The sequence below is a fragment of the Carcharodon carcharias genome, chromosome 2 (genome assembly GCF_017639515.1).
Source record: "Carcharodon carcharias isolate sCarCar2 chromosome 2, sCarCar2.pri, whole genome shotgun sequence".
Classification (NCBI taxonomy): domain Eukaryota; kingdom Metazoa; phylum Chordata; class Chondrichthyes; order Lamniformes; family Lamnidae; genus Carcharodon; species Carcharodon carcharias.
Genome location: NC_054468.1, coordinates 219,706,073 through 219,724,587, shown reverse-complemented (window position 1 = coordinate 219,724,587; position 18,515 = coordinate 219,706,073). Strand labels below are relative to the sequence as shown.

The window sequence follows — 18,515 nt, the reverse complement described above, 5'->3', positions numbered from 1 at the left end:
TAGTTTCACGTATCTACGCTCCACAGTCACCAGCAATCTGTTACTTGCTGCTGAAATAAACAAACACATTGCAAAATCTGCAGCTATTATGTCCAAGTTCTTTAAGAGTGTGAAACAACAACAACAACCTGATGAGAACACCAAACTGAGAGTCTACCAAGTCTGTGTGCTCCTCTATAGTAGTGAGACCTGGAAAACATATGTTAGCAGGAGAAAAGTTGAACATTTTCCATTTTGCTGCCTCAGATGTATCTTTGGCATCTATTGGCAGGATAAGGTCACCAACTCAGAGGTCCTGGAATGTGCTAATTCCATTAGAAAACAGTCATTGTTAAGCCAATGACATGTGTGCTTGCTTGGCCATGTTCATCAATTGGATGACTGCTATATACCCAAAGACCTTCCGTATGGTGAATTGACCACTGGATCACAATCTGCTGTATGTCTTTGCCTCCGCTACAAGGAAACCTGCAAGTGAGATGTAGATGGTGGACATTGATGCAGACAACTGGGAGACAGTTGCCAACAGATGTGACCTCTGGAGGGCTTTTGGAAGAGGCAAAGTGAAACGGAACACTCAGCTTGCCCAGAAGGGAACCCAGGGAAAACAGAGGCCAGCAAATCCTGTACTTTGTCAACCCACTGTCTTCATTTGCAGCAAATGTGGCAGAACCTGCCATGTCAGGGTGAGGCTCCTGAGCCACAGCAGGCAATGTTTAACATCGTTGACCACCAAGGCACAAACCATCGTCTCAAGAGGTGGAAGGCTACCAAATAAACTATATAATGAAGAGGGCTTTATTTAAATCCAGCTTTAGAAAATGAATCTTTTATTGTCTAACAGCAATAACTTGTATTTATATTGTGTCTTTAATGTAGAAAAAAATTCCCAAGATACTTCAACCATAGAATTGTTAGAGCATAGGAGGTCACCATTCAGCCTGCAGTGTCCATGTCAACTCTCTGCTGGAGCAAATCAGCTAGTCCAACTTCTCAGCTGTTTTCCTGTAGCCCTGTAATTTTTTTCTTGTCAGGTGCTTATCAAACTCCCTTTTGAAAGCCATGATGGAATCTGCGTCCACTACACACGTCAGGCAGCACGTTCCAAATCCTAATCACTTGTTGAGTAAAAATATTTTCCCTCATGTCACCATTGCTTCTTTTACCATTCACCTTGTATCGATGTCCCCTGGTTCTCGATCCTTCTACCAACTCTGAATACTTCAAGCAAATCTGCTCTCAACTTTCTCTAAGAAGAACAGCCTCAGCTTCTCCAGTCTATCAATATAATTGAAGTCCCTCATTCCTGGAAACAGTCTTGCGATCTTTTCCAAAACGCCTTCACATCCTAAAGTGTGGTGCCCAGAATTAGACACACCACTCCAGTTGAGGCCAAGCCAGTGTTTTGTAAAGGTTCAACGTAACTTCCTTGCTTTTGTATTCTATGCCTCTGTTTATAAAACCCAGGATTCCATGTCTTTTTAACTGCTTTCTCAACTTGACCTTCAACAATTTGTGCACATACCGTTTCCTCAAAATAAATGGTTGTACCAAAGAAGGGGAAAGAGGAGAAAGTTAAGGAGGATCTTAAAAGTAGTAAAGGGGATTGGAGTAGTGCAGTGGTTTTGGCAAGAAATTCCAAAGCCTGAGACCTAAGCAGCTGAAGGTTTGGCCACCAATGCGGAAATGAAGGAAGTGGCGGAACTCTCAAAAAAAAAACTAGAATTGATTTCATCGGTGGATTTTTGAGAGGGTGGGGTGATGGGGCAGGTGGGGAGGAGCACTGCAGGAATAGAGGAGGAGACCGGGAAGGGAGAGCCCATTGATGAATGTAAACACAGATGAGAATTTTAAATATGATTCGTTAGGATGAACAATAACAGGAATGATAGGCGAGTGGAACTTTGTATGGAATAGAAATGGGCAGCTGTGGATGCACTGAGGTTTATAGATGTTGTTGGGTGGAAGGTCACCTGGTTCAAGATTGTTAATGTTAAATTGGCAGCTCTGAGACCAGACCATTTAGTTCAAAATGTTATGAGTGTTATCTAGAGAGTCAACGCCTTTCATATTTGCTCCCAGTGTCAGCTGTTTTTGTCAAGAGCTGGCAGGCGAATAGTGAAATTCTGATGTGATGCTTGAACCTACTGCCAAACAAAAAGTTGCAAGTAATTTATGTCTTGTCAATTTCTGTATGATAGTTCCTTCTCGGGGTAATTAAACAAAAGTTGATGAAAATACATCTTTCAAATTTAAATTTATCTTAAAACCAATAGAGGGCCAAAAAAAATCAGGACCTAAGCTATATTTGTAGATTAATGGAGAAATGCTGTAACATAAATGTGCCTCAGTTTAGTTTTAAGTATTTATATGTGGATTCTGCAGACTATGTATTAACAATGTTAGCATCTGCTGAGTTTTTGACATGCACAGGAATAGTCATGGGAATAATGATCAAAGGTTTGAACGTGTTCCATAAACTGAATTTGTTTTTGAAAGAGTTATATATAGTTTAATTTTGTTGTTAAATTGTTTAAGTCCCCCCCCCACTTTTGTGTCTGGACCTGGTAGAAAAACAACAGTACCAGGATTCACACTCTGCATTTTCAGAGCTGGCCATCTGATCGCATTAACAATTTTAAATTGGTATTGCTGAAGAAAGAACCATGTCTAAGCTTTCCGTCTTGCACATCAAGACACTCGCAGGAATACCAACATAAGGGGGAAAACAAAAATTTATACTGAATGTGAAAAGAGTGCTGATTGGTTGGCAAGTGGCATTGCCATGGAGAATGTACCAGTGATGGTGACTGACAGTTAACTGCGAAGCATTGTTTGAAATTTAAATCAAATTTTAAATCAATTTTAAACCTCAGCCTGTGAAAAGTCCTAGCTATGGTTTTTTTTTAACCTTTGGAGACCAAATTTTCAAAGTATGCTGAGATTTTTTTGGAAAAATATACTTTATTCATAAAATATCTGAGAGCATTTCAAAATGGCCATCACAAAGTGCAATTGGATTTGACTTTTCCACATAGATCATGAGGTACTTCAGTACAAGCAATGAACATTACAGACATCTCAGCGTGGTCACTACAGACAGTGCAGTGGTACTCAAGTTATCTACATAGATCATGTTGCACTCTGGGGTGCTTCAATACAATTGTGACACGTGTAGTTTTCATTGCATACATTCCTTTTGAGTCATACAGCCCGAGGGGTCTATACAGTTCCCATCCCCTCGGTGCACTGTGGCAGAAAGGTCTCAGACAGCAAACTTTCCCCATTGTGCCTTTGCGGCATCTGCCCCAAGCTTTAGTGCACCCCTCTGCATGTAGTCCTGGATCTTGGAATGTGCCAGTCTGCAACACTCAGTTGGGGGCAACCCTTTGCACTGGAAGACCAACAAGTTTCGGGCAGACCAAAGAGCGCTCTTTCGCTGAGTTGATGATCCTCCAGCTGCAGTTGATGTTTGTCTTGCTGAGTGTCCCTGGGAACAGCCCGTAGAGCACAGACCTCTATGCCATAGAACGGCTCGGGATGAACCTCAACAAAAACCACTGCATCTCTCTCCAGACTTTCTTTGTAAAGGCACATTCCACAAGGAGGTGAACAATGGTCTCTTCTCCACCACAGCCGCCTCGAGGGCAGCGTGCGGAGAGGGTGAGACTCCTGGCATATAGGAAGGATTTGACTGGGAGGGCCTTTCTCACCACCAGCTAAGCTACGTCTTGGTGCTTGTTGGAAAGTTCTGACGATGAGGCGTTCTGCCAAATGACTTTGACAGTCTGCTCAGGGAACCGTCCGACAGGATCCACCATCTCCTTTTCCCGCAGGGCCTCTAGGAAGTTACATGCCGACCACTGCCTGTTGGACTTGTGGTCAAAAGTGTTTCTCTGCATAAATTGCTCCACGAGGGATAAGCGGTACGGCACGGTCCAACTACTTGGTGTTCCACGGCAGTGTGGCCAGACCCATCCTTCGCAGCACCAGGGGCAGGTAGAACCTTAGCACGCAGTGACATTTGGTGCTTGCGTACTGAGAGTCTATGCACAGCTTGATGCAGCCACACACAAAGGTGGCCATCAGGATGAGGGCAATGTTGGGCACATTGTTACCCCCTTTATCCAGAGGCTAGAATATAGTATCCCTGCGAACACAGTCCATTTTTGATCTCCAGATAAAGTGAAAAATGGCTCGGATGATCGCCACCACGCAGGAGTATGCAGCGATATGAACCAACTTGTCACTTTGGTGTTATCTGACATTGGCCATCACAAACCTGAATACCGCTTGGAAGCATCAAGCCATTTTATAATGCAATTAAGAAATTAGAGCAATAGTTAATCCCTGTAACTGCTTACTAGTATCAGCAGAGAACAGCCAAATTCTATATAGTTCACAAAAAGAAGTTTGATATGTTTGCCTATGTAGGTCAAATTTATTACCAATTGCCAGACCCTCTTCACTGTAGAATGAGGGTATTCAAATGACTTCATTGAGACAAAAGCATATTCAAAAATTATTTTGGAGATTTAGGATTCTTGGTTGTTAAGCCTTCATTAATTTCTATTTCGTGCAAGAGATCAAAGATTTAGACGTCTTTCCTGAAGACACTAATTCTTAATGAGACGAAGGAGTTGCTTTTAACCTTACCTGTTCAGAAATCGAACGGATAGGCACTTAAAATCAACCAGGCGATGTCCTGTGATCCCACCTTGTTCAAGGTTTAACTTGCTCTTCTGAGCAGGTAGTATTGGCACCTCCTGAAACTGGCAGGGTCCTTCTTTATGCAAGTTGTGCTCTGACAATGTCATTGGGCAGTGACCAAAATTTACTGGTGTATAAAGTTCCTGTGTGTTTCTGGAAGATTTCTGGACAATGCATTGGTGATATGGCTGACCATACACCCTGAGGGGTTAAACCACAGCTGCTTTCCTGCCAGTTAAAGTCAAATATGAAGAGGATCAGGTGCTAAAGAGGTCATTCAATTTAATTTTTTTGTTCCTCTTTGTGGGGCCAGAAAGATAATGAGTGTTATACTGGGCCCCACAAGAGAAGTTTACATGTTCATATCCAATATCCCAGTTTGTTCTTCTCCCCCACCCCCTTTTCAGTTGCCCACATTGGATTGCTTTTCATTCTCCTTTTAAGCTTTTACCTGAGGGTGGATACCAGTGACTCGATGATCTGAGTTTCAAAGCCTCTTTGTTGGCCAGCTGCCTGGGTTGCCCAGCAAATGTCCACAGTTCGCCAGTCTCATTTGATTTCTAATATTGTGTGAAGCTCGACTGCAATGAACCCAAGGTTATTATCAAAATTATTACTTAGATGTGACTTACCAATGCACATTTCTGTAAACATGGTGATAAACTTGATTATTATGTGCTTGAAGGAGGCCGGGTAGGTGCAAGTGTCTTAAGTTGTCATTAGTTCAGAGGGCATCCACTATGAGTTTAAGTTCATTCTGACCTGTATAAATCAAAAGCCAAAGCAATCCCATGCGATCAGGAATACTTGCTCATTCTGCCTTCATGCCTGGATGGAAGGTACATCCAAAATCATATAGTTCATATCCTATAGATGGTGTATTCCAAGTTTAAAGTCTCTTCATTGTAACAAAACTCCTCACTTCGATGGTTTCCTTACCACGTGCACTTTTACTCTTAAAAGTATTTTGTAATTGCTAATGCTTGCTGTGACCCATAATGTAGAAAGGCACTTAAATCCCTCCAACCCTGACTGAAAAATGACAATGATCCTGGGTATATCTGGTACTGGCCTATTTCTCTTTTCCATTATTCCAAAATGTTTATGAAAATTTTTGAAACTCATTTGAATAATTTGATGAACCAGACTTAATTTGTGAGAATTACTCTGACAATGTCTGGCAACTTCTCAATATTGTATATTTTATGGCTAAGCTGAATCTGGTTGTTCTTCATTTTAGATAATGATAGACCTATGATGGAGTAGAATACAATCTGCTTGAGCATGGGTTTTGGAGAGATGCCTGGTGAATCTCGTTGTCATACTCTAGCCTATGGAACAGTTGTCTCGAATGTGATAATGCTATTTTCTTTTCAATTGTTCTGAGGCAGCTGGTAGATCTCTGACACAACTTTTGCCTTGATTTCTAAATTGCTGACCTTAAGCAATTGTGCTGCTTCAAAATTGAGTGTTTGGAGAAGTGTGTTAAAAGCATAAAGTCTCCCTTTGTACAAGTTATTGTTACATACACGAGGGCGAGGTGGATTGAATTATTATTACTGTTCCCTTCTTCTGTCTGTGACAGTGATAGTTTTAATTTCTAATTTAATTTGTTTCCTGTAGTATCCTTTTCCTTATTGAAATGGGCCATGGTGTGTTACCTAAACTCCGGTTTATGAGGTCCAATGTTAAAAATAACCCCACAGCAAATTCTTGAAGGTGAAACAAAATTATGATTTATTAACACATTCAAAACCTGAGGGTTGGATCGCGACACACATTCATACTCATAAGCATACAAGGTAAAACATATGAACAAGGAGCAGGAGCAGGCCATTTAGCCCCTCGAGCCTGCTCCGTCAATCAATAAGATCATTGCTGATCTGATAGTAACCTCAAATCTGCATCCTGCCTACCCCTGATAACCTATCATTCCCTTGCTTACCAAGAATCTATCCACCTTCATTTTTAAAAATATTCAAAAAGATTCTGCTTCCACCGCCTTTTCAGGAAGAGAGCTCCAAAAACTCACAACCCTCTGAGAAAAATTTTTGCCTCATCTCCACTTTAAATGGGCGACCCCTTATTTTTAAATAGTGACCTCTAGTTCGAGATTCTTCCACAAGAGGAAACATCCTTTCCACAACCACCCTGTCAAGACCGTTAAGGATCTTATGTTTCTGTCAAGTTGCCTCTTACTCTTCTAGACTCCAATGGATACAAGCCTAGCCTGTCCAGCCTTTCCTCATAAGACAACTCGCCCACTCAAGGCATTAGCCTGGTAAACCTTCTCTGAACTGCTTCGTTTACATCCTTCCTTAAATAAGGTGACCAATGTTTTACACAGTACTCCAAATGTGGTCCCACTAGCGCTCTGTATTACTGAAGCATAACCTTCCTACTTTGGCATTCAATTCCCTTTGCAATAAATGATAACATTCTATTAGCTTTCCTAATTACTTGCTGTACCTGCATACCAGCCTTTTGCGATTCATGCACTAAAACCCATATCCCTCTGCATCTCAGAGCTCTGCAATCTCTCACCATTTAGATAATATGCATCTCTTTTATTCTTCCTGCCAAAATGGACATTTTCACATTTTCCCACATTATACCCCATTTGCCAGATCTTTGCCCATTTAATTAACCTATCTATACCTTTTTGTAGCTTCCTTATGTCCTCTTCACAAAAGCAGAGAAAGAAAAGGAAAGAAGTTTCAAATTGCAAGTTATTAAAAAAAAACAAAAAGGTATTGGCATTAATTCATGTGAGTAGAGTCCAGTAAGTCGATGTCCAATGAAGGTTCTTTCAGTCTGCTTTGGCAGAATTCCTTGTCGTTGTCCTAGGAATTCGGTTGATGTAGTTAAGATGCAGCAAAGTATTCTTGTATTCTGGGAATTGGTTCACTCTAGGAAAATACAGGATTCTTTCTAGGGATCCGACTTTGAGAGAGATGGAGGTCAGCTGCTTGCCTGGAGTCTGGTTTTTCTTTTCTGAGATTAAACCGCAACTGAAGATGAAATCCAAAAGCTGTATAATTAAAGCAATCCAGACAGCTGAAGTCATGTGACAGGGTAGTTTCAGGTTGAGCTATTCAACTAACTACGTACTTTAAGGATCCTCTTTAAAACCCAAAGCAGTTTGAGCAGATAACTATTGAACCATCAGCACAACATTGGAGATGAGCCATGCATAGCTCTGTCTTTGTCCGCTGCTGGCTCGGGCCGATGTCTCGTCTACCAATCCTTTGTGTTGGCTTGGCTGGAATGTTCATACAATGCAAAGGGGTGTTGCATTCCAGGAGGATGATGAGTTAGCCTTTGTCCATTGGAACGGCTTAGAACCTTGCAGAAATACTGGCATGTGACCAACTGTGGCCATTTTATCAGCCCAGCAATTGTCCATTTAAAAAACAATTAAACAGGAGAATATGGAAGAGAAACAAATTTAAGATGTTTTTTCTTCTTACTTTCTTGGCATGACACTATGATGAGTACGTTTTCAATGGCATCAGTTTTTTTGGTGCCATGAATGCTCTTAGAGTTCCAAAATGGCATTTGCAGTGCGCAGAAAGGCTTACAGAACAAATATTGCCAGGCAGATGCTGTGTTAATATGTGTTCGGTAATGTATGTAGAGCAGGTAAATCATGACCTCCATTAGCATGCAGCACCAATTTGAATGTAGTACTACACTTATGTCCTCTTTTAACCTTGCACAGCTAAACATGTGTGCCAAGTACATACAATGCTGCTACACAAAACCGTATAGGACACACTGTTGGCTGAAACATCACTCCAGGGCTCTGGTAGGGCCCTGTGGTATTCGGCAGAGGAGGTGTGAAGATTCGTTTTGGTCAGCAGAATAAAGGTACAGCCTTTGCCACCAACAATGTAGTATGCAGCTGAGGAAGAAAAATAGGGGAGGAGGCAATCTAGTCACCCCCTTTTTCCCAGCGCTGTCCTTGGAAAACTTATCCGAGTGCAATACCAGCACCCATATCATGATAGGGGCACTGTCAGTACCTGAGCTGGTGGCTGCGAGTGTGAGACCTAGTGATGGTGCTATGTCTTCATTACCCTCTCTTTGGTGTTCCTCACTGTCTGGCCAAATTGAGCCTCTTGGAATTCAGAAGGGTAAGGTTGTAATCTGTGGAGGTGGGACAAATAAGAGGCACATGCTTACTCAATCTGCAGCCTGTAAATTGGAAGCAAGTTTTTTGGGGGGGGGGTGCTAAGTGGGGAATGAGAAGTATTTGGGATGAGGGTACAGTTGTCTTTGGTTTCAGCCCTTCCACTGACCATGGCTTCAGCAATGACTGTCTCATTAATGGCTAGCAATATCTCCTCTAGGCATGCCTGTCCCTGATCTGGTTAGCTCCTGCTGCCTCCATTTGCCTGCCACCTTGCCCTGCAAGAGAGAGAGAAGTGTTGGTGAGTATCGGCAATCTATTTGACAGATGTGGCTGTCATGATTGAAATAACTGGTAATGTGTGTGCCGGCTGAGAGGTGGGTTTGAGGCTTGCAGCTGCGCTAAATGCATGAGGGTGAGGTGAAACATGAATGTTAGTTATGAGACCTGATTGATAGAGGTTGTTGGTAGGTGAGTGATGTAGGTATGGCGATCTGAGCAGTGGATGAGTCTACTCGTATAATTGAAGATGCATGCAGTGACCATGACCACTTGTGTAAGGTCTTTGAACTTCTTGCAACACTGCGCCTAGATGCCTGGGGCTCAACTCCTGGCACTGATCTTCACGACTGCCTACACCTACTGTCTTTCGAGTGTGTGTTTGGAGGGCCTCCTAAGCTCTGGAGAGGCAGGAATCTCTTCTCTTTTCCACCTCTTTTACCGAGATCTCCAGTTCAGTTTCCAGAAACCTTGGAGCTGCATCTCCCCACTGGTGCCATTCCTTAATCTTTCCCAGGTCAGATTCTTCTCAACCATGACTTCCAGCACCTGCTCCAACCACAATGCGCCTCCCCTTGAGGAGATGCAGGCTGGCTTTAAGTGATATGAGCCACTCTCAATATTGGCCCCCTGCTGCTGTGCCCAGCCAATGAATAAGACATTCAATGTTGGCTGGACAGAGGTCATTCAAATGAGCATGCAGCATAACGTTATTGTACTGCCTGCATTGCTAAAACAGATGATCTAATCGAGCATTGGGATATTTTGTCTGTTTTCAGGGGCTAATGAATTGAGCCTCCTGTTTTCCTTATATCTGTAGCTTCCTTCCCTGATATCCTGGAGTATTTGGAATCTAATTCAGAAGTCATCATCCTGAGTAAAAGTGTTGCCCTTTGTTAGTTAGCAGTCGTTCACATTTTGCATCACTCAATTGATCCAGCTGAGATAGTTCTCCAGAACAATCTCTATTATTTTTGGATTGTGCAGCAGTTCAAATTTCTAGAATGAAACTCCATGATGAGTGTATGGGTAGGAAAATACCTGTTTTATGTTTGTCCTCGTTTTGGAGGAACTCCTGAGTTTCAACTATGGTTAAGGCTTGCCCTACATTGATTTTGGCATGCGGGTCTGTATGGTATATACTCAAATTTTCTTCTCTTTATTTTGCAATATCCATGACTTTGCACCCCTCTTAAACAACCTAGAAACCTCCCCCACCATGCTCATCCCCAATCTTTGTGAGGGGATATTTGAAAGTGAATGATTCTAAATGCATTACTTTTAGCTCTGTAAAGAATGAATTCAACAAGATAGGACAAATGTCAGCTTATTTCACTTAGTAGCATTCTTGTCATTGAGTTTGAGGTTTTGGGCTCAAGACCCACTATGAATTTGGGATTATAATCTAGACTGACACTTCTGTGCAGTACTAAGTTTCCATCGTTCTTAGGTGGGCTAAGATTTGTGCTACGGCAATCAAAGAAGAGCCGAGAGCTCTCATGGAGTCCTGGGCACTATTCATTGCTTATCCAACACCACTTAAGTTTAATTGTTTGGTGATTGATTCATTTTCTGTTTGTTCAGTTTCAATGCAGGTTTTAAGCTTGAAGTTCTTTTTTGTTTAGTTGAGGAGGATGTATGTGTTTCAAAACTCAATATGTTATGTTGCTTTCTGTGGACTTTTGTTTTGGTCAGACAGGTATTTTGCACTGTTGGTTCAGATCGAGTCAAACTCACCACCTCTGGACTAAAGATTGTTGCAACCCAGCAAAGTTAATTTTGGCCTTTTTGTCCGGATTACAATGGTCTGAACCCTGAAGATCCACTTCTATTTTGTTGAATTACTTTGGTATACATTTTTCCCATAAGGAATTGATTACGGAAGAAGAAATTGCCCATCACAGGGGTAGTTTTAATTCTTTATGCAGCACAGTCACCATATGAAAAGCTCCTTCATTTCCTGATCCTTCATATTTCATCTGACCTTTTTGTGTGGAACTACTGTGGCTTAGAATTCAAAAAGTAAAAAGCTTTACTGACTGTTCCAGTCAGGAGAAAATGAGGATGTGTTCCAGATGAGGGTAATGGTAAAGCTGAATGGAATGTTAGAAATACAAAAAATTTGAAGTGACGAATTTGCAAGATCATTTTCTCTTGTACAGTTGGTGAAATATTCTATGTATACGGTTCAAAGAATGAGAAAATTACACCTACAGGATCAACCTAAAATTACTGGATACAGTACTTCTAATCTCACTTATTGTAAAAGGCTGGGAAGTATATGTTCAGGTGAGTAATCTTGTTTCTAAATATTGAAGTGCATGTTATTAAATGATTCTACAAACAACATGCTTGGTGTAAAAACTTGCTTTTGTAAATATATGAAAATACTTGTGTACCCTTGACAGTTAAAGCACTTTGCAGAGTCTTGGCATTTAATGTTTGTGTTTGCAATCACAACTGCCTTGATGAAGGAAGGAATGTCCAAAAGGGGCTGTTGTTCATGACAGTTAATGTAAATGGCCTTTTACGTGTGAACAGCCTGGTGCTTTTAAAAAATTCAAATTGCAAGGTCTCAAATTTTAAATGTTTTACAGCAGAATGAAGGCCCGCTATGGGCAGATCGTGGGGTGACAAAACATATTGGAAAATGATGCATTGCACGTTTTCTGTACTTATTTAGTTTCCAGTTTCAATTGGGTTATGTGGACAAAATGGTATGGAGGGAATGAAGCTCCCTACTTGTAAGCTGCGAAAACAAAGTGAGTACCCAAGAAGTTCTTCTGCCTGAATAGTGCTTCAGAATTATGTCACTTGTTTGTCTGCTTAGTTGGAAAACTATAATGTCATGAGAGCCTAAGGAAAAGGATTGGAGTAAACTAATATAAAATGTGAACATTCAATTTGAAATAACTCCTTAAGCCACATGAGGTTAAATCTCTAAGTACAGAATTGTTTTTTTTTTTGGATTATTCAGCTAGAAAGGTAAGTTCCAAACTCTTATCTCAGCTGTGGTATTTAGTGTCAAGGCAACACTCCATGAAACATGTAATTGAAAAACATAGGTTTCCTTACTCTCAATGTCATTTAAAGGACTTTTCTTTTGTTCCTTCATGGGATGTGGGCATTGCTGGCAAGGCCAACATTTGTTGCCCATCCCTAAGTGCCCTTGAACTGAGTGGCTTGCTAGGCCATTTCAGGGGCAGTTAAGAATCAATCACATTATTGTGGGTCTGGAGCCACATGTCGGCCAGACTGGGTAAGAATGTCAGATTTCCTTCCCTAAAGGACATTAATGAACTAGATGGGTTTTTACGACAATCGATAGTTTCATGGTCACCATTACTGAGGCTAACTTGTTATATTCCAGATTTATTAATTGAATTTAAATTCCAGCAGTGGGTGGTATTTGAACCTTTGTTCCCAGAGCATTACCAGTATGTTCCCGTCTCCCCCAAACTTTCCAACTCTTTTGGGCACAATATTCAGACAGGTGAAGTGGAATATTTGTAATATTCAAATTTAGGGTAAGGCCCCTGCAAACAAGCTTGTTCAATTGGGAACAAATCAAAACAAAATAATCATCTAATCTACTGTAATAGATTAGATTGAATTACTGTATAAATTTAAAATGCAAAGAAAAATGGAATACTCTTTCAGTTTTGCATTTTAACCACAATTTGTTGGGTTCTGATCAAGAAATTTGGAGAGGTGGTGCTAGGAAAGTGATACTAGTTTGTCATTTCCTTGAACAGTAACGTATCCTTAGAAAGGAAGAACTTCAACTTCTGAGTACTCAGTCTTACATCAAAATGGATTAATCAAATAAAAATGTCAGCAAATTTGATAATTGAGTCACCTTTTTATGTAGCAAATAATTTTCATAAATAAAAACTGGAAATTCCAGGAACACTAAGCAGGTTTCTAACATTTTTTGTTGTTTCAGATTTCCAACATCATTACTTTGCTCTTGTATTAATTTTAATAAAGACTTATGTTTCAGGATCTTTGACTCCTCACTTTTGCTAACTGGGTGTGTAGAGTTTTAGGATATCCAGTTTCAATAACAGTTTAGGCTAGGGAATTTTTAAGCACTATTTTATTGTGGCTATCTTGGATGAGTGACAATCAGACCATTCTCATTTAATTCCAAACCCTGAAACCACTGGTCAGTATTAGCTCCAGGACAGGTCTTCAAAATGGCCTCGATTTTCCTCATAGTTTGTCACCTTTTTGGAATCAAAATAGTTACAACACAGAAGGAGGTTATTTGTCCTGTCTATTCCAATGCTTTCCTGGCGGGCCTCCCCATTCTCCATCCTCCATACACTTCAATTAATCCAAAACCCCTCTTTTTCTGTATTCAACCTCCACTAAGTCCTGCTCACCCATCACCCTGCACTTTCTGACCTACACCAGTTCCACTGCTTCAAATTTGGAACAAGTCTTCCAACGCTACCTCTGCCCCCAAATCTGTGTCTCCCACTCTAATCTCGTGTTTCCCCTCCCTTCAGCCCACCATCGGTGGCTGTCAGCCACTTAGACCTCATACTCTGCAATTCTCTCCTAAAGCTCTTCTGCTACTTCATATTCCCCTCCTTGGATGACAGACTTAAGACTTACACCTTTGACTAAGCTTTTGGCCAGTCCTGCTAATAGCTGTTTCCTCTGAAGTGTTATATAATTCCAAGTTGTGTGTTTGTACATATTGTTTTATTTAGAAACAAAATGTTGGGTAAAACTATGATATGCTTAATTGAAAGGGGAGTTTAATGGATTTGTTACTTCCTGGCTGGTCAAAACTATTTGGTGAAACGTAACCTCATGCTACTTTTATAATTACCATTTCTGAGCCGAGTATTCAAAAAGCTTCCTGCTTAATTGTAGTACAGTTATTGAATTGACTTGAATGCTTTTATAAAGTAATATTCACTTGACCTGATAGGTCTTCATATTTCAACCTTATATCTCCTTTGCAGCTCGATGTCAAATTTTAATGGCCCTGTGAAGTGCTTTGGGATGGGTTTCCTTTTGCGTTGTAACAATTCTGTAATTCTGTTTTACTACGTTAAAGGTTCTGTATAAATATAAGTTGTTTCCCCATGTAAATTGGCCACTAAATTAAATAATGTTTTCAGCCTAGTTTGGCACATTTCTTTTACATGCAAGGTTGGGCAGATGAGGGCAAATTTCAGATTAACTAGTTTTTGTTCCTGATTCTTGAACTTAAGCATAATATGCAAACGTGCTTTATGCCTTGATTGCTGTTCCTCTCCATGTAGATTGAAAATCTGATATTCCTGTGGCATTGTAGCTTCAGCTCACCTAGAGTCATATTTCTACTGTTTCAACACCTGCCTGTTTTCCCAAGGATGCTGATGTACGAATTCTCCCTCAACCCGTCATATCTTTCCATGATGAAATTGTACTGGAGTTGTGAACTACGGAGAAGTACTTATTGAGTTTGATATCTGCATGAAGCTGCTGGTAGAAGCACTGCAACTAATTGTGTAGTAAATGTTGTGAGGAATTTACTAGCTCTGAATCACTTCCAGTTCATGTTGGGATAGAATTATGAAGTGCTGCCATAGAAGATACGAGGAAAAAAAATGCTGTCTCTGATGGAGATGAGAGTTGCACCTTGGCCCAATGCCGTCCCTCAAAGAGGAAAATTGGCCCTTTACCATTGCCATACAACCTATCCCATCCACCAGTGTCTCTTCATCTTTTCCTGCCTTTTGCTTGTTTCCCCACCCCATGGATAGTGAAATGAATGTGGTGGAGTTGGGAAGGGAAATGCATAATGGTAATGTAAAGGAATAGAGGACAGGGACAGGGGTGAGAACAGTGATTGGGGGATGAGATGGAAAGGGAGCTAACATGACAATCAACACTGACTACATAGCAGTCAAGAAACCAGGCAATTCCTCACCTTCAGCATGTTTCCCTTTTCGCGCTCTCCTAATTCATGAGTTTCCTCAGAGGCTTTGCTTGCTTTCAAAATTCAGTTGGGTTTAGGTTGAAGAATGTAATGTCTGCCTGTGTCTCCATGTCTGTTTCTCACAGGTATCAGGAATTAAAATACTATATTTACATTTTCTGTGAACTAATCATGGGTGATAATTAGAAGTTCTCTCCTCCAAAGTTCTGTGTTTTTGAAAAATGAACTCAATTTAGGAGAATGGCAATCTATCTTTGCTTAATGTCTTTTGAAATTGGGAGGAAAATACTACAGTCTGTCATTTATTTCCCTCTCCTCTCTCACATACAGCCAACCTCTCTTTTTTACTTTAAAACATTTTTTTAAAAGTTTGCCCCCCAGTTTTCTCAAATTAATTCAAAGACAATTGAGCAGGATCTGCTGGATGTTGAAGAAAAATGTTACAGTAGCTCAGTTGACTGAAAGATACCAATGCATTCTTGAAAATTGATCTACTCATGTTACTTAATCTGCAATCAGTTAGTACAGCAGCTAGTAGGGCTGCTATTCTGAGTAAAACTATGAAGTTAACCCAGGCTTTTAAGATAAACTGAGTCCTTCAAATGAAAATATTAAGAACACCAAATATAATTGTGTTACTGAGAAATTGAAATACCTTTAATTTTTTATTTTGTTTAAGACATTGAAATTTCTCAAGTTCAAAGTAATTACTGAGAATTTATTTGTGGCATGATTGGTAATAGTGTAGGTGTTGACATGTTAACATGGAATTCCCATTGCAAATGTTTTGCATAGGGAATTTAATGGAGCGTGTTACCTACACAGAAGATGTATATTTATATTGGGGCTGTCAAGCAATTAAAACAATAAATTTGTGATAAATCTTGTCATTTAAAATTTTTAATTAGTTAAAATCTTCTTTGAATTAATCTAACACTCAATCTACAGAGCATGATTGAGAATGCATGGAATTACATGTCTCCTTAGGCCCAGGGCTGAAGGAGAAGGATGCCTTTAGCTGGCCTCAGGCTCTCAGCTGAGCAACACCAATACTGCTGCACTCACACTACTGTCATTCAAGCAATTGCTCACATGCTCAGAAGGACATACTGGCTGGGAGTACACAGAATTATTCAGAAATGTATGTTGCACTGAAAGCTGCAGGTTACTCGAGTTGTTCTTTGCATAACTTTCTGTGATTAGTTTTTTTGTAAAAAAGTTAATCACCAAATAAATTAACTCATGATTTACAGTTAATTTATGCAATTAATGGACAACCATAATATAAACGAAATCCTTCTGCAGTTACTTTTATTAGTTTTTTTGTTTGTTAACCCACAAACCAGTTTTTAAAAAATTATACCTACACAGCTAATCACTTCGTTAATAATGGTAAAATATCTGCACGTGAAATCTGTTTGCAAAATTCAGTTAGGTTTATGGTAAGCCATGCAGTGTTATAGAAAAACTGACCTTGCAAGGATTTTATTAGCAATCAAACTTTCAAAAATAGATTTACATCTGAATAACAATTCACCACTCAGCCCTTATTTTTGGATTCTATTCAGAAAATAAAGGAAAAACAGCCATGTGGGAGTGCACAAATCTGCATGGTTATTGGTTTTGAGCTACTACAAATCTACCACTGAGTATGAGTGTTTGCATTAATACCAAAGACTTCTTTTGTTTTGTCTGATCAGGGAAGAATGGACAGAAGCTATCCAAGCAGTAGCAGATAGACTTCAAAGGCAAGAGGAAGATCGAATGAACTGCAGTTCCAGTCCTAATCTAGATATTACAGGGGAGGATGAAATGGACACATCTCTTAGTCACCCCAAACGCAGAGTGGTAAGAACAATTACTGTTATTTATAAAATAAACTGTAAAATTTAAATCTTGCAATAATTTTACCAAAACAACTTGTATTTATATAGCACTCACCACATGTGGAAATAAATCTGAGGAATTCACTGTAATGATGAAAGATACAATTGACAGTGATCTTTGCAAAAGGAGAGGAGAATGGAGATGCTATGATGGGGGAGCATGATATTATGTGACCTGTCACTAACTACTGAAAAATAACAACTGGACTGGCCTTTACTTTGAAAATATTTTAAAGCTCAGTGGGTTACTTTTTATAGGATGAGAGATTGTTTTTGGCAAATGAGTTTGCAATCAGTTTTAATCCTAAAGCATTATTCTGTAAAATATTTCCTGCTGAAGTCCAGATAATCTATTACAAAGAGAAAATCGTAGTTTCATTTTCTATTGCACTGAAAATATGTCTTTGAAATATTCTTTTAGTTGCTGGATGTGTCACAACAGATTACGAGCAGTAATCCAATTGGACAATTCAGATCATGTAAATTGTGAGAGCAAAGTTGGTCATGATCTGCTAGATATTCAGTAATTTTTGTAGTATTTCTGCTTTAGATGGCATTTATTAGGTGGGTGCTATAGGACCTATGGAATATTAAGTTATTTTAGATCACTTCTCCATCAATTATATATTGAAACTTCCATTTCACTTCGTTCTTGAGAATTGCGTCATACAATGTTATTCTGTTTTTCTGTCACACTTTTCATTTGCACTGATCTGTGATTTAGTTCTGCTGGCTAAGTCTATAAGTTAGTGTTCTGGTGGAATCTATTTCATTATGATTGGCTGAGTGGATAATATGATTGACCAGCTTTGATTCTCTCAGTCCCTTGCAATCAGTATGCCTAACTGCAGCAACAGCTCTCTATAGGTACAGTTTGCTGCTTTTATAATCTTTTTCAAACATTTTTTCCAAGGCCTGTTGCCTGGTTTGTGTTTTCCAAATACTTTTTTTTCCAATATTCTTGTTGTACTCTTTATTTTCCTGCTCTCCTTTTAACTCCATTGTGTAATGTTTTTTATGTACTCCCTTGTGTATTTATTTCTCTCAGCTCTACTTTTGTTTCCTTCAGTTTGAGTGTGTTTAAGGTTTCCAAATGCATTTTTTTTTCAACACCTGTTTCCCACCATTTTAAGTTTGGGGTCCCATTCCTTTTCTTTTGGAATTCCTCTTTCCTATCATCATTTTCAGTTCCTGTTTCCTACCATTTTTTTTTTTCCTCTCACAACCAAAATCTGTATCTCCTCACTATTTCCTCGACCACCTCAACTACCAACCATTTTTCCTTCCCGCTTCATGACTATGTTCAAGTACCAATTGCCCTTCACAAAAATTGCTCATAGATTCCTTATCAATGCTCAGTTCATTACTTCAGGAGCCCTCTGAAAAACTTATACATCAAATAACCAGCTCTTGTTAAGAGTTTCTCAACTGTTAAAGTTAATATCTCATCACATCCATTTCCTTATAACGTCACCTTCTGATTTGCAGTGAGCAATGCCATAGAAGATTAATGTTGGGATTTTGTTTTACTGCTGTTAACCACACATTGAGAGTTTTAAAAAATCTG

General features: G+C 39.7%; 1 protein-coding gene across 7 annotated transcripts in view; it reads left to right on the top strand.

The window, feature by feature from the left end:
- akt3a (v-akt murine thymoma viral oncogene homolog 3a) overlaps positions 1-18,515 on the top strand; it is a 367,050-nt gene that overhangs the window by 224,097 nt on the left and 124,438 nt on the right. For all 7 annotated transcript variants that reach the window (XM_041216730.1, XM_041216711.1, XM_041216701.1 and 4 more), the window contains one exon: positions 16,763-16,910. In XM_041216730.1, coding sequence (XP_041072664.1) covers positions 16,763-16,910 — 148 coding nt within the window. The remainder of the gene's footprint in view (positions 1-16,762; positions 16,911-18,515) is intronic.